Source organism: Magnolia sinica, chromosome 18 (assembly GCF_029962835.1).
Source record: "Magnolia sinica isolate HGM2019 chromosome 18, MsV1, whole genome shotgun sequence".
NCBI classification, from domain to species: domain Eukaryota; kingdom Viridiplantae; phylum Streptophyta; class Magnoliopsida; order Magnoliales; family Magnoliaceae; genus Magnolia; species Magnolia sinica.
Genome location: NC_080590.1, coordinates 13,818,284 through 13,834,951, shown reverse-complemented (window position 1 = coordinate 13,834,951; position 16,668 = coordinate 13,818,284). Strand labels below are relative to the sequence as shown.

The following is a 16,668-nucleotide window of genomic DNA, read 5'->3' as shown; positions in this document are numbered from 1 at the left end:
CCGCTAGTCGGATTGATTTCATATTTTAGGTTTTACTTATTGTTATTATTTCGAACATCGTGAACGCTTTAGATTTCTTTGTTTGGTTTTTATTTTAGTTTACTTCATCGCCAAGTAATAGGTTGCGCATATGGTGCGAGTTTTGGGGTATAGGGTTTTCCTATAAATAGGCACCCCTTGTAATTCTTTTCATTCATTGAAGTTAATAAAAAAATTCCTGCTTCATTTTTCTGCTCTCTTCGTGAGTTGTGGAAGAATTCAAAAGTGGGTGCGAAGCCCTCCCTTTTCGAAGGGCTAACTACCGTGGTGCGAAGCCACATCGATCCCAATTCACCCCCATCTTCCATCATCTTTTTTTTTTCCATCTTCCCCCACCATCCATACTTCGAATTTGTTCTTTTGTTGCATCAGATTTCTTTATTACAACAGGTTTCCAGATTTCGGCCCGCAGGCGAGCTGAAACTTCGGCGGAGCACCACGCACAAACCGTACATCGGATCATCTTTTTTTTTCCATCTTCCCCCACCATCCATACTTCGAATTTGTTCTTTTGTTGCATCAGATTTCTTTATTACAACAGGTTTCCAGATTTCGGCCCGCAGGCGAGCTGAAACTTCGGCGGAGCACCACGCACAAACCGTACATCGGATCGAGCTGAGATTTGGGGGTTTTGGAGTCCATCTCTGGCCGACTAGGGCCAAGGTGGCCTTTTTCTGAATAGTGGGCCCCACACACGTGCGGCCGGGATCACAGGCACGTCCGTCTGGGCCATTGTTGTTGTCCACACGCGGGATCATCTTTTGGCTCAAGTTTTTATCCTCTTTTATCCTCTCATAGCCATTTTTTCATGAATCCTAACCCTATATTACATGATCCCTAATTGATTTGCCCATTTTTATCACCTTAGGGTTCCTTGAATTGAAATTAGGGAATCCCTTGGATTAGGGACTGATTTTTATGCATGAGTAGTTGATTTTATTTCCCTTTGACATCATTTGGTTTATAATTTTTATTGGTCCAGTCCTAGCCTGTGTCGGCTTGGACCCGCATAGATTCCCCTTTTTAATTGTATGTTTGGATTTTCATGTGGGATGTGGAATTTGTGTGATTGTTTCTGAATTGGTGTGATCTAAGCCTCAAATCTTGCATATCATATTTAATTTTCCATGTCCTGCATCAAATTTGGTATCAGAGCCTAGGGTTCTTGTAGGGGAATTCATCACATGTTTAGGGTTTGGCTGTTTATGTCCATTACGCATCAATTCTCATCATATATGGTTGTTTACAGGTCCATAAACCCTAACATAAGCTGCCGAAATTTTTTGTTATACCCTTATTTGAATTATTTTAGAAATTAACTTAGCTTTCTATTTCTAGGTTTAGAAACTTTCCTTTTCTGTTTTTTTTTTTTTTTTAAAATTTAGAAACTAATTTTTTAGAAACTTTCTTAATCTGTTTTTAGAAACTAATTTCCTTTCCTTTTTCTTTTTAGAAACTAACTTACTTTCTATTTTTAGAAACTTTCCTTTTTCTTTTTTTAGAAACTAGGTTGTTTTTTTTAGAAACTTTTCTAATTTGTTTTTTTAGAAGCTTTCCTAATTTGTTTCTTTAAAAATTTTCCTAATTTATTTTTAGAAACTTTCCTTTTTCGTTTTTAGAAACTAAGTTGTTTTTCTTTAGAAACTTTCCTAATTTGTCTTTTTAGAAACTTTCTTTTTTTTTTTAGAAACTTTCCTAATTTGTTTTTCTTAGAAACTTTCCTTTTTCGTTTTTTGAAACTAGGTTGTTTCTTAAAAAAAATAATAATAATAGTAAAAAAAAAAATCTTATATTTTGACAACTATATTGTTGAATTTTGGTTGACACCCTACACTAAACATGGAACAATTGCAAGAGTCATTAAACAAGATATCTCAGACGTTGGAGTTTATGATTAAGCGCTTGGAAATGGACCAATGCTGTGAACAGCTTGATGTATGCATTACCCGACTAAAGACCATCGCTAGGACAAACCCCACCATTGGGGTAGATGTCCAATCTCAAGCAGGTGGCCTGGAGGATAGACCAATGAATGGAGTTGGTCAAGGAATCAATTATGGGTGTGCACCCGTACACCCACCCCATGAGAGACATTAAGACCACTATTTTGAAGGGTACAACATGTGCGGCCTTGTGGCTGGAGAGAGTGCACCATCGGCTAGTTTAGAGTTACCCACTGAGGCCATTCCGGTAATGGATGAGTTACGTGATATCTTTCCTAATGATCTACCGGATGAGTTTCCCCCTACGAGGGATATAGAGCACACCAGAACATGGGACACCGTAATACCTACATCCGAGTTTGCGTTGAATAGTTCCGTCGATAGGTCCACAGGTCTAAGTCCTCGTGAAGTTGTTACTGGTTATAAACCTAGGAAACCTATTGATCTTGTCCCTATGTCACTGTCCCATAAGTTGTCAGAGTCTACAGAGTCTCTTGTGCATTACATTCATTCATGGCATCAAGAAATCAGGCAGAAGATCATGACTAGTAATGAACATTGCACATTTTCTGCAGACCAGTATAAACGTTCCAAAGGATTCAATATTGGAGACTCCGTGATGGTCCGCATCAACCCCGAGCGGTACCCTCCGAGGGCCGTTCGTAAGTTACACGCGCATAGCGCTGGACCCTTCAAAATTATAAAACGAAACGGTCTCAATGTGTATGAGATAGATCTTCCACCTTCCATGGGAATTAGTTTCACATTCGATGTGGAGGATCTAGTTACTTTTCACGAGACCACTGATACTTTGTCCGACCATTTGCCCACCCATCCTAATTCCCCATATTTATCCCTTGAACCATGGCCCCATCCCGACCCATTTTCCCAGCCTCTACCTCCCATACCTACCCCTCCCAACCCATTTTCTCAGCCTATACGTCCCATACCTACCCTTCCCAACCTATTTTCTCAACCTCTACTTCCCATACCCACTCTTCCTGACCTTTCTTCCCAGCCTCTACCTCCCATACCTACCTTTCCCAATCCATTTTCCCAACCTCTACGTTCCATACCTACCCGTCCTGACCCATTTTCCCAGCCTCTACCTCCCATACCTATTCTTCCTAACATTTCTTCTCAACCTCTCCCTCCCATGCCTAACTTTCACACACCCAGAGAGGAAATAGAGAATATCCTGGACCATCAGATAGTTTCAACGTCGGACGGCAGGTCTCAGAAGTACCTGCTTAAATGGAAGTTACGCCTAGCTTCAGATAGCACGTGGCTCACTGAGGAGAAGCTTCAGAGACTTGATCCTGACATCCTGAAGCGGTTCATGAGTGCCCTTGATCATTTAGCTATTTTATATCTGATGGGGACATCACGTGCACGCACGCCGCCTCCTACGCATGTACAGATGAAAGAGGGCCCCAACGTCGATCTGGATCGATGACGATGTCCAGGGAGGGCCTCCATGCTAGAAGACGGAGTTTTTGTTCAAAAAAATGGGCCCGATAATCAAGAAAAGCCCATCATGGGATCTCATGATCATGGCCCGCTAGTCGGATTGATTTCATATTTTAGGTTTTGCTTATTGTTATTATTTAGAACATCGTGAACGCTTTAGATTTCTTTGTTTGGTTTTTATTTTAGTTTACTTCATCGCCAAGTAATAGGTTGCGCACATGGTGCGAGTTTTGGGGTATAGGGTTTTCCTATAAATAGGCACCCCTTGTAATTCTTTTCATTCATTGAAGTTAATAAAAAAATTCCTGCTTTATTTTTCTGCTATCTTCGTGAGTTGTTGAAGAATTCAAAAGTGGGTGCGAAGCCCTCCCTTTTCGAAGGGCTAACTACCGTGGTGCGAAGCCACATCGATCCCAATTCACCCCCATCTTCCATCATCTTTTTTTTTCCATCTTCCCCCACCATCCATACTTCGAATTTGTTCTTTTGTTGCATCAGATTTCTTCATTACAACAGGTTTCCAGATTTCGGCCCGCAGGCGAGCTGAAACTTCGGCGGAGCACCACGCACAAACCGTACATCGGATCGAGCTGAGATTTGGGGGTTTTGGAGTCCATCTCTGGCCGACTAGGGCCAAGGTGGCCTTTTTCTGAATAGTGGGCCCCACACACGTGCGGCCGGGATCACAGGCACGTCCGTCTGGGCCATTGTTGCTGTCCACACGCGGGATCATCTTTTGGCTCAGGTTTTTATCCTCTTTTATCCTCTCATAGCCATTTTTTCATGAATCCTAACCCTATATTACATGATCCCTAATTGATTTGCCCCTTTTTATCACCTTAGGGTTCCTTGAATTGAAATTAGGGAATCCCTTGGATTAGAGACTGATTTTTATGCATGAGTAGTTGATTTTATTTCCCTTTGACATCGTTTGGTTTATAATTTTTATTGGTCCAGTCCTAGCCTGTGTCGGCTTGGACCCGCATAGATTCCCCTTTTTAATTGTATGTTTGGATTTTCATGTGGGATGTGGAATTTGTGTGATTGTTTCTGAATTGGTGTGATCTAAGCCTGAAATCTTGCATATCATATTTAAATTCACGTCCTGCATCACCAGCCATTTGAATTCAACTAATCAGACAGTAAGGATCATCTGATCAGCATGAATTTTTGGGCTATAGGCCTGCAGCTCATCCACAGCAGGGCCCACATTTTCAACAATTTGATAGATATAAATACGTGCAATGTATGGAGGATATGTATGTGAGCATTCTAGAGTAACTCAAAAGGACTGAAATGTTGTGCCGAATAGTAAAAGGAATATTACAAATCACACTAATCATATCACATGATGCAAATGGACTGAGAAAGAGAGATCATAAATGATTCAGATCATCATTCAGGATTCGGTGAGGCCATGACCATGGGGCCCACCTTGAAGTATGTTTTGTATATCCATGCCACCCATCAGTTTTGCCAATTCATTTTAGGGCATGGGCCCAAAAATGAAGAAGATGCAAATCTCAGGTGGGCCACACCACAGGAAACAATGGTGACTAAACGCCCACCAATAAAAACTTCTTGTGGGCCACAAAAGATTTGGATCAAGCAGATGTTTGTGTTTTGCCTTCATCCAGGTCTATGTGACCTTATCAATAGGTTGGATGGCAAATAAACATTATGGTGGTCCCTAAGAAGTTTTTAATGGTGGGCATTTGATGCAATCGTCCCGCATCCCACACGTGCATGCTCTGCACGTGTGTACAATAAAAAGACCACCTTCCTTTTTTAACCATCCTCACTTTCCATTTTTTTCAAATTTCTAGATTAGGAAATCTGCTCTTTCTTTCATATCTTTATTTTTAGGCAAGGAATAATCTTAAATATTTTCTTATCTAAGTATCTTCTTAGTTTAGAAAGCTTTGCTACTTAGGTGTTTTCCTATTTCATAGATTTTTAGATTTCATATATTTTATTACAAATTGTAAGGTTGATTATAAATAGGACTTCTGTCCTGTGGAATAAGATAACTTGATCACTATTCTCTTTATGAAAATTTCTTTTTTTCTCTATGGTGGCTATTGAAGGGAGGGAAAGTGATCTTTAGTTCTAGACTAGAGGACTGTTGAGCTTGCTCACAGTCTTGCATTGTGATCTCTAGCATCCGACCAGAGGATTGTTGGATCTTTTCCACAATCTCTCCATTTTCTTATTGATTTATTTGCTTTCCCTTTTGGGTTTGCATTAATTGGTATCAAAGCCAGTTTTGCCCTTGGGAAAATTAGAAGCTATTTTTTTCCCATCTCAATCTGACCTTTCCCCCCTTTTTTTACCACAATCTCTTTTTCTTTTTTCATCCATCTATCATCTTTCTCTTTTCTTTCCTCTTTTTTTCTCGTCCCATCTCAAAAATCACAAAACCCTACTACATCCTAATCTCGTCCCAATGTAATCAATTCCTTGCCCTTCCTCTCTTTCCTTACGAGAGAGAGAGAGAGAGAGAGAGAGAGAGAGAAGAAGAAGAAGAAAATTTTATTGTGTTTGCTTGCCAAAGCCCATTGTCTTATGCGCCGCACTAGAAGAGGGACGATTTACAATCCTGAGATGGCCGCACAACCTCAAAAAGAAACTGTCACAACCCTGCAACAAGTGGTCGATTTGCTAACAAAACGGATGGATGACCTAGTGATGGAGACATCACGCGCACGCACGCCGCCCCCTACACATATGGAAGGAGAGGGAGGGCCCCACTGTCGATCTGGTTCAATGACGATGTCCAGGGAGGGCCTCCTAGTTAGAAGACGGAGTTTTGGTTCATTAGAGTGGGCCCGATAATCAAGTAAATCCCATCATGGGATTTCATGATCGGGGCCCACTAGTCGGATTAAGTTCATACTTTAGGTTTTGCTTATTTATATTATTTAGAACATCATGAACGCTTTAGATTTCTTTGATTTGTTTTTATTTTAGTTTAATTCATCGCTAAGTAATAGGGTGTGCACATGGCGCGAGTTTTGGGTATAGGGTCGTCTTATAAATAGGCACCCCTTGTAGTTCTTTTAATTGAATGAAGATGAATAAAAATTGTTGTGTTTTCCTGCTCCTTTCCTAGTTATGAAAACCTAATTGGGTGCGAAGCTTTCCCTTCTTAGAAGGGCTAATTACCGTGGTGCGAAGCCACATCTATCCCGATTCGCCCCCACCTTCTTCCATTCATATTTCTTGTCTCCTACAAGCATTCCATCTGCAAATTCATCAATAGTTGCAGCCATTTTTTTCTTTACAGCAGATTTCTAGAATCTAGCCCTGCAGGAGGGTTGAAACTTTGGCGGAGCACCACACACAAACCGTGCATCGGATCGAGCTTAGATTTGGGGGTTTTGGAGTCCATCCCTGGCCGACCAGGGCCAAGGTGGCCTTTTTTTTAATAGTGGGCCCCACACGTGCGACCGTGATCACATGCACGTGCGTCTGGGCCATTTTTACTGTCCGCACGCGGAAACTATCTTCCGGTTTAGGTTTTCTTCTTATTTTATCCTCTCATACCAGTTTTTCATAAACCCTAGCCCTAGATTATATTATCCTTAATTTATTTGTCCATTTTCTCACCCTAGGGTTCCTTGAATTGAAATTGGTGAATCCCTTGGATTAGGGACTGATTGTTGTGCATGTGTGGATGATTACTGCTTATCTTTGAGTATCGTTTGGTTTATAATTTTAACAGATCCAACCCTAACATGTGTAGGCCTGGACCGGCATAAATTCCCCTTAATTGAATGGTTTGGACTTTCATGTGGGATTATGGAATTTGTGTAATTGTTTTTAAACTAATGTGATCTTAAGCCTGAAATCTCGCACATCATATTTAAATTTCATGTCCTACATCACCTAGAAGCCCATTCCATAGCTAGAATGAACGCTTTAGAGGGGCGTATTATTATTCTCGAAAACACAAGCAATGGAATCAATCTAGACCGCCAAACATCTATAAATGACCCTAATGGAGATTTGGAGTCCGGAAATAATGACTCAAGGCATCCTGCTCAGAATGGTAATTTCCAAGACGAAGAATATGAGCCAGGCTACGGGGCCCAACAACATCGCTATGCGTAACCAAGAGCCAAGGGGATGAACAACTGCCGACGGGATCATCTAATTTATCCCAAAGGAGGGAGGAATATTCACACTTCGAATCTTGCCAAGCATATCAAGATTGATATTCCAGATTATGATGGTAATTTGGATCCCAAAGTATGCAATGACTAGCTAAGGTCGATGGAACGATATTTTGGTTGGAATGATATGGAAGAAGTTGTCAAGTTGCATTTCGCTACCTTGAAACTTAAAGGCACAACTCAAGACTGGTGGTACGCCATCAAAGAAGATCTACAACGGTGTGGCCTTCCTCCCATAAGCAATTGAGAGGAAATGAAAGCAAGAATGAAGCGAAGGTTCATGCCGCTAGATTACGAGACGACCTCTTTTCAAGAGCTCCTCACGCTTCGACAAGACAATCTAACCGTGGAAGAATACACACAGCGTTATTATGGCTTAGTCATTCGATGCCGCTTAACAGAAACAGGAAGACAACAAGTGGCGTGTTATTGTAATGGGCTACGGTTCGAGAGTCAAAGAGAGTTGGCAAGTGTTCGGCTTTACAACGTAGACGAGGCGTATTAAACGGCCCAAAAAGTGCAGGACTAGAAGTTGATGATAAGGCGCGGTAACCTTCAAGGCGGGGGTTATGCATCCACTCGTTCCACTACTAGTGGATCCACCTTGCGCCCACAACCATTCATGCCTCACACTAACTTACCTTGGGATTACAAAATCGGTCAGAACTCCGCCTAACCTGCTTCCAATCCTCTTTCTCAAAATGGTGATACCAAGGGAAAGTCTGTTGTTGTAACGCAAGGGAGGTCGACTAACAATTACTTTAAGGGCCTATTTGAATTTCCAAACCAATGGTAAATACAGGGAAAATGGGTAATAATGATTTCCCCAAGTAATTACAGTAGTAGTACCAATGCTTGATTTGACACTGGCTTTTTTTGGGACAAAAACCGATGGTGTTGTGAAATATACGTGGGGCCCACAATGATATGACTTATCTACACCATCCATCCATTATCCCAGCTGAAATTAGGGCATCATCCAAAAAGATGAGGAAGATCCAAAGCTCAAGTGAGCCACACCACAGGATTTAGGAAATCAAATACCTACCTTTAAAAAAAAATTGGGGCCACTGTTTCTTTTGGTGTGGGTCACTTGAGTGTTGGATCGGCCTCATTTTTTGGCTCATGCCTCAAAATGTTATGCTAGAATGGATGGATGGCACAGATACATCATATATATCACAACAGGGCCCACAAATTTAAACCAGTCCATTTGGACCGGTTTTCCAAGCAGAATTACACATGAATTTTCAAACAGATGTAAAGAGTAATCATTCACTCATTTACCGTGTATTTACACTGTATTTGAAAAATCAAACATGCCCTAAGTGTGGTGGTCGTGGACATTATATGACTGAGTGTCCCTCTCACAATCTCTAATTTTGTGAGACAAAAGACTTAATTGCAAGCCATTGGAAGATGAACACGCAAATGATCCAGAAGATGATGAACATGAACTTGAGGAAGGCCTCGTTGACCTAAATGAAAACAAGTTATCATTGGTGGTCAGAAGGATTTTGACAGCACCAAAGGAGGAGGCTCAAGAAGATTGGTTGCGAACGAATATTTTCCATACACGAGTATCGTGTGGTGAAAAGGCTGTCAAGGTCATTATTGACGGAGGCAACAGCATAAACATGGTCTCACAAAGCATGGTGGACAAGTTGAAACTGAAACCTCAAACACATCCCAAGCCATACAAGATCGCATGGGTGAATGATACGTTCATCCTTGTGACTAAGAGGTGCTTAGTCAACTTCTCTCTGAGTCGTTATGTAGAATCGCTTTGGTGCGACATCATTCCGATGAAGGTCACACATATATTACTGGGGCGCTCATGGATATATGACGGGGTTGTAACTCACAAGGGTCACAAGAACACGTACAACTTTATATACAAAGGAAAGCCCATTACTCCTAACTAGAGCTGGGTATATCTGACCCGATCCGGTGGATCCGACGCGATCAGACCCGATCCAACCCATTCCGAACTAAACCGACGGCCTAGATCGGTGCGAATTGGGTAATGCCATTCAGATCCGACATTTTTTGGAATCGAGATCGGGTCGTGGTCAATCCAGACCGATCCGAAAACCCGATCCGAATGGATCCGGACCGATCCGATCCGACCCAATCCAAAGTGGCTCTTATCAATAATTCTACTTTCTCCTGTGGTATGGTCTACTTGAGCTTTGGATATGCATCAATTTTGGGTTCAACTACTAAAATGATCTGAAAAACAAATGGACGGTGTGGATAAACCACATGCATTCACGGTGGACCCCAACAGAGTTTACTGACTATAATAAGAGAGGATTTGTTGGCGTACCATACACAACTATATAGTTGTTGTAGGCTGCATATAGCTGTAGGAACATGTCGTGCGAAGACGAGCACTGACGCTCCTCGAGCTGTGAGTTGTACGAACAGTTCAAAGGAGATCAAAGTTATATGGGCCCCACAGTGATGTATTTATTATATCTACACCGTTCATATATTTTCAGAGATCATTGTAAAGCATTGTCTAAAAAATGAATCATATCCAAAGATCATCTGGACCACATCACAAATAGTAGCAGAGAATGATTTTCACCGTTAAACAATTCGTAGGGCCCACCATAATGTTTATTTTCTATCCAATCTGTTCATCAGGTCCCAAAGACCTGAATTAAGAGGCAAAAAAAATTTCAAATTGATCCAAAACTTCTGTGAGACTGTGACCCCAAAAAGGGTTTAAATGGTAGACGTTCAATCCCCACTGCTTTTTTCAATGTGGTCCACTTGATAGTTAGATCTATCTTATTTTTCGTCTCAAGCCTTAAAACGAGCTCGCCAAATGGATGGACGGTTTGAATATAACACATACCCCATGATCAGACCCACAGAACTTGCCAACGTCAATAGCAGCACTTTCATGCACAGCACGTTATAGCTACAGCACGTCAATACAGCTGTAGTGCCTCAAGCTCCGAGTTGTACGAACGACTCAAATGAGATCAACGTTACATGGGCCCCACAATGATGTATTTATTATATCCATACCGTTTATCCATTTTTTGTGATCATTTTAGAGTATTTGGAAAATTAAAAATAAAAAATGAATCATATCTAAAGCTCAAATGGACCACACCGAAAATAACAGTGAGGATAATGATTTTCAACGTTAAAAAGATCCGAATCGTACCGACTCGGTTTGGGTCAGGCCAACCGTGCATCGGATCGGTTCGAGTCAGATGTTCCGGACTCGGTACCGGATCGGATCGGATCGGGTTCGGGTCAGCCCGGCTAGATTTCGGACCGTATCGAGTTGGACCCAACCCAATCCAACTTGGTCCGATGCCCAGCTCTACTCTTAACCCTATGAAGGATAATGAACTTGAAGGGGTAAAGTCGGTTTCCATAGTGTTGAGCATGGCTCGATTCATGGAGGAGAGTCGTGAACGTGAAATCATGTATGCTCTTGTAGGATGCAAGATCAATCTAGTTGATAATGTTGTTGTTCAACCACCTGAGATTCTGGACATTCTATCCCAATTTCAGGATTTGATCCCTGATGAACTACCAAGTGAGCTTCCACCCCATGTGCGACATTCAGCATGCTATTGATCTAGAACCTGGAGAGCCATTACCAAATCTTCCAACATATTGAATGAACCCGACAGAGCATGCAGAGCTTCGTCGACGGGTGGAAGAATTATTAACAGAGGGGTTCATTCGTGATAGTCTCAGCCCGTGTGTTGTGCTAGCGTTGTTGACACCAAAGAAAGATGGCAGTTGGCGAATGTGTGTTGACAATTGCGCCATCAACAAGATAACAATAAAGTACCGTTTTCCCATTCTGCACTTATATGATATGTTGAACATGTTAGCAAATGCTACAATTTTTTCGAAGATTGATTTGCGAAGCGGGTACCATCAAATAAGAATTCGTCCTCGCGATGAATGGAAAACTGCTTTCAAGACAAAGGATGGATTGTATGAATGGCTAGTTATGTCATTCAGCTTGACGAGCGTACCTAGCACACTCATGCGGGTGATGACGCAAATTCTACGGCCATTAATTGGCAAGTTTGTCGTCGTATAGTTCGATGACATACTCATTTATAGCCGTTCATAAGAAGATCATCTAGACCATCTTCGCCAAGTGATGAGAGTATTGCACCATGAGAAACTCTATATCAATTCGAAGAAGTGTACCTTCATGAGCTCTAGCGTGGTCTTTCTCGGGTTCATCGTTTCCACAGAGGGCATAAAGGCTGATTTATAAAAGATAAGGGCTATTGTTGAATGGTCTACTCCCGTAAACATTCATGAGGTTCGTAGTTTTCATGGGCTTGCGACATTTTATCGAAGGTTTATTCGGAACTTTAGTTCCGTCATGGCGCCAATTACTGAATGTATGAAGTCCAATCCATTTGAGTGGACTAAAGCAGCAACAAAGGCATTTCAAGAAATCAAACAAAAAATGACAGAGGCTCCAATTCTTAGACTTCCTGATTTCGAAAAAGTGTTTGAAGTTGCCTGTGATGCATTGCACGTAAGCATGAGAGGTGTTCTTAGCCAAGAAGGACATCCGGTGGCCTTTTTCAATGAGAAGCTCATTCTACTTACGATGTGGAGTTTTATGCTAGTATACAAGCTTTGAAGCATTGGCGTCATTACCTCATTCCTGGAGAGTTTGTGCTCTATTCTATCACAAGGCATTACGTTACTTGAATTCTCAGAAGAAGTTGAGTGTAGGCATGCTAAGTGGAGCGCTTATCTTCAAGAGTTCACTTTCAACCTCAAACATCGCGCCAGTATTGAAAATAAGGTAGCAGACACCCTCAGCCGAAAGTCGTACCTTTTGTTGGATTTGAAGAACTTAAATGGGACTATACCACAGATGATGATTTTAGAAAGGTATTTTCAACAATCATTTCTGGTGCAGGCACCGAGTACTCAAGGTATAGCTTGCATGATGGGTACTTATTCTTCGACATGAGGTTGTGTCTTCCTAAGAGTTCCTTACGAGATCTTGTTATACGAGAGCTTCATTCAGGGGGCCTAGGTGATCACTTTGGTATCGATAAAACGACAGCTCTGGTTGAAGATCGTTTTTACTGGCCAGGTTTAAAGAAAGACGTTAGGATCGTTGTTCATCAATGTCAAGCGTGTCAGCTTGGTAAAGGTAGCAAGCAAAATACTAGTCTTTATACGCCATTACACGTGCCAGATGCTCTATGGGAAGACATCAGTATGGATTTCGTCTTAGGACTGCCTAAGACTCAACGTGGCTATGACTCTATTTATGTTGTGGTTGACGGGTTTTCAAAGATGGCTCATTTTATCCCTTGTAAGAAGACATCAGATGCCATGCACATCGCCAATGTTTTCTTTAAAGAAATGGTTCGCCTACATGGTGTTCCCAAAACCATTGTATCCAATCGTGACGTCAAGTTTATGAGCTACTTTTGGCGCATCTTATGGTATAAGATGGGAACTAAGTTGAAATTCTCAAGTGCATATCATCCGCAAACAGATAGCATACTGAAGTCATAAACCATAGCCTTGGGAATCTACTTCGATGTCTGGTTGGTGATCATATAAGCTCATGGGACATCGTGTTACCACAAACTGAGTTTGTTTATAATAGTTCCATGAACCGCACTATAGGACTATCTCTTTTCGAAATTGCGATTAGAATGCAACCGCGACAACCTATCAATTTAGTCCCACTCCCTAGTATGACTCGATCGAGCTAAGATGCCGAAGCTTTTGCACAGCATGTTAAGGAGATACATGAAGAAGTTAGGCAAAAGATCACCCTTAGTAATGAAAATTACAAGGGATATATAGAAGTTCAATGATGTTTTGCACAATTCCAAGAAGGAGATAGAATCATGGTGCGACTTAAGCCCGAGCGGTTTCCAGCAGGCTCTTATACAAAGATCCACTCCAGAAAGGCAGGTCCTTACCACGTTTTGAAGAAGCTAGGTGATAATGCATATCTAATCCAGCTCCCACCTGAAATGAAGATCAGCCCTATTTTTAATGTGGAAGACCTTACAATTTATCCTGGACATCATACAAACGAGAGCATGGAAGAACAGGCTATACATATACCTGAGGTACCACGCCAGCTCGAAGAAATCATTGAGGACATGTTGGATGATCAAATAGTTTCCACAAGTTAAGGGGGGTATCAAAAGTTTCTTGTCAAATGGAAAGGTCGACCAAGGTCCAACAACACATGGATTTCAGCAGAGGATTGCAGGCGCATCAACCCAAAACTCTATGAGGAGTACATTGCCATTAACTTGACGAAGCCGGGTTTTTTCAAGCCGGGTGGAATTGATGCAATCGTCCCGCATCCCACACGTGCACACTCTACACATGTGTACAAGAAAATGACCACCGTCCTTTTTAAACCATCTTCACTTTCCATTTTTTTCAAATTTCTAGATTAGGAAATATGCTCTTTCTTTCATATCTTTATTTTTAAGCAGGGAATAATCTTAAATATTTTCTTATCTAAGTATCTTCTTATTTTAGAAAGCTTTGTTACTTATATGTTTTCCTGTTTCATATATTTTATTACAGATTGTAAGGTTGATTATAAATAGGAATTCTATCCTGTGGAACAAGACAACTTGATCAATATTCTCTTTATGAAAATTTCTTCTTTTCTCTATGGTGGCTATTGAAGGGAGGGAAAGTGATCTCTAGTTCTAGACTAGAGGACTGTTGAGCTTGCTCACAGTCTTGCATTGTGATCTCTGGCATCCGGCTAGAGGATTAGGATTGTTGGATCTTTTCCACAATCTCTTTATTTTCTTATCGATTTATTTGCTTTCCCTTTCGGGTTTGCGTTAGCGTTCAATCACCACTGTTTCCTGTGGTGTGGCCCACCTGAGATTTGAGCTAAATGAGCTGGCAAAATTGATGGACGGAGTGGATATACAGCAAAAATTAAGGTGGGCCCCACTGTCACGACCTCAGTGAATCCTAGCGCGCCACGATTGCAACCTAATTAAATGCAAGAAAAAAAAAAAAAAAAAAAACTCATAACCCTATCACCCAGTGCCGATTGGAGAGAGAGAGAGATTGCAGCTAATTGGTGCTGTAACGGTGAGTTTTGCTTCAGTGAGGTGTGTGTCCCCCCTCTTCCCCTCTTTCCAAAAATCAAACGTTGGCCTCTAAGTTACTTACAAGGAAGTAAATTCTCACCCCCATCCCCAAGGGGTTTCCTAGCAGTTTTTCCTATAAGTGACCTATAGGTGAATTCCCTCTCCTCTCCCAGACACCACCTGTAGGTGATTTACCTGTAAGTCACTACCCACTTGCACAACTTACAGGCACCCAAATGACCACTAAGTACAGCCCCGTAGAGTAAAGATAGTCCATGCAACCATCAAGAATAGCCCGTAAAAAATTACAAGTAAAAATGCAAGTTTGTGTTCAAGCAAGATTTTGTCCTGCACTAAGCGGTTATCTTGCTTGATTTTTTTCCATCAGTTCTCGTTCTCGGAGACCATTAGTTGAGAGATCACCAAGCAATAATCACTCCCCATAATAAACAGTGCATCCGCTTGCTCATATACACATGGATGCATGCATGACACATCAATCAAAATGCAGCAGTTATATAATTATATTGACCTAACCTAATGCAAGAGGATGGAAGAAAAGTCACTGAAAATAAAAAGGGAAATTACAACTAAAATGCCCGATCACCTCACATGTAGATATTCGTATATCTTCAAGGATGCCTTATTTGCTTCCTCTACGAATTCCCTGCAACATATAAAATTCATCAAATGGTAATTTTGTCACATTCACCTTTAAAATATATAAATGAAATTGTCACCTTCAAAAATTAAATTAAATGAAATGATTGTATTGAACTTAGGGTGCATTTGGAACCAAATGAACCCATAAAAGGTGTCGATAAAATCACCTGTCAGGATGAGTATTTCTGCAGAGCTCGGCAGAATCAACAACAGAACAAACCTAACGAATTAAAGCCTCATGTTAGTTCGTTGTGAAGGAGAGTGGACAGAAGAGCCACAGATCAGTACAGACTTAGTGGGAACTTACAGTGTCAGAAATCTCGTCCATCACACGGATGATTTCAATGGACGGAGGCAGCTGAGAGATGTGCGAAATGAGCTCTCCCGATCTGGAAAAAAATAATAATACGTGGCAGTTTTTTCTAGGGATTCTTAACTCGATAGGAAAGCTTTAAAAAAGATATTTTGATTTATACCTTTCGATCGCCTCGTCGACAAACCGTCGGAAGCCTTTGGCCGTCTTCAAGATTTCAAAGCCGTAGAGGCCGTTGTCTGCGTTTTCTGCGGAGACGGACACATCGAAGACGCTGCGCGTGGTGAATTTGCGATAAAGAGAAAGCTTGCAATGGAAGATCGGAGCTTTTCGCCGAATTAGGGCAGACATTGTTAGATAGATAGGGATGGCAATCGTACAGGGGCGAGAACTCCCGCCACGCTGTTGAATTGATGAGCTTCCGTTGGGGAATTTAGATTGTAGGGTTTTACAGTGTCGTCGGTGCGAGCGGGAGCATCGTTTCCTGATCCAGACCGTTGATTTTGTGGGAGTCGAATTGGATGGACCATGTTCAGAAATCCTAGAAATCTAGGCCTTGGCCTTTCTCCGTTCAAGAGACGTTAATGTGTAGGCGCTTAGAAATTATAGGAGTGGTGTGCATTAAATCAAAATCAAACTGATTAAATTGTTGAACCCACTGTGGCTAAGCTGCAGTCCCAAGTTAGATTGGTTGAACAATCCTAACCGCTAACTTGTATGGATCAATGAGAGACACACTACTTAATAAATGATAACCGAGAGCATTATTTATGTATGATTTATCATGCCCATATCAAATGGTCCAGGAGAAGTTACATAGCAACTGTCTTATGTGGTGTATATTATTTTAAAGACCAGAAACAAGTTGTCACCTTGCCGCCCATCTCGCCAGGAAGTCCATTCCGATTGAGCCATGAACAAACTATCGAAAATTTGCCCTTCAATGGTCGTCTCGC

General features: G+C 41.4%; 1 protein-coding gene across 5 annotated transcripts in view; it reads right to left on the bottom strand.

Annotated features, from left to right (window-relative positions):
* LOC131232436 (mitochondrial intermediate peptidase, mitochondrial) overlaps positions 1-16,349 on the bottom strand; it is a 39,152-nt gene extending 22,803 nt beyond the window's left edge. Inside the window, exons 1-4 of one of the 5 annotated variants that reach the window (XM_058228662.1) lie at positions 15,876-16,349; positions 15,707-15,788; positions 15,567-15,619; positions 15,349-15,403 (exon numbers count right to left, since the gene is read on the bottom strand). In XM_058228662.1, the coding sequence (XP_058084645.1) occupies positions 15,349-15,403; positions 15,567-15,619; positions 15,707-15,788; positions 15,876-16,063 (378 nt within the window). In that variant the 5' untranslated portion in view covers positions 16,064-16,349. The remainder of the gene's footprint in view (positions 1-15,348; positions 15,404-15,566; positions 15,620-15,706; positions 15,789-15,875) is intronic. The other 4 variants (XM_058228658.1, XM_058228659.1, XM_058228660.1 and 1 more) reach the window with 4 other exon arrangements.
* Positions 16,350-16,668: the final 319 nt, after the last annotated feature.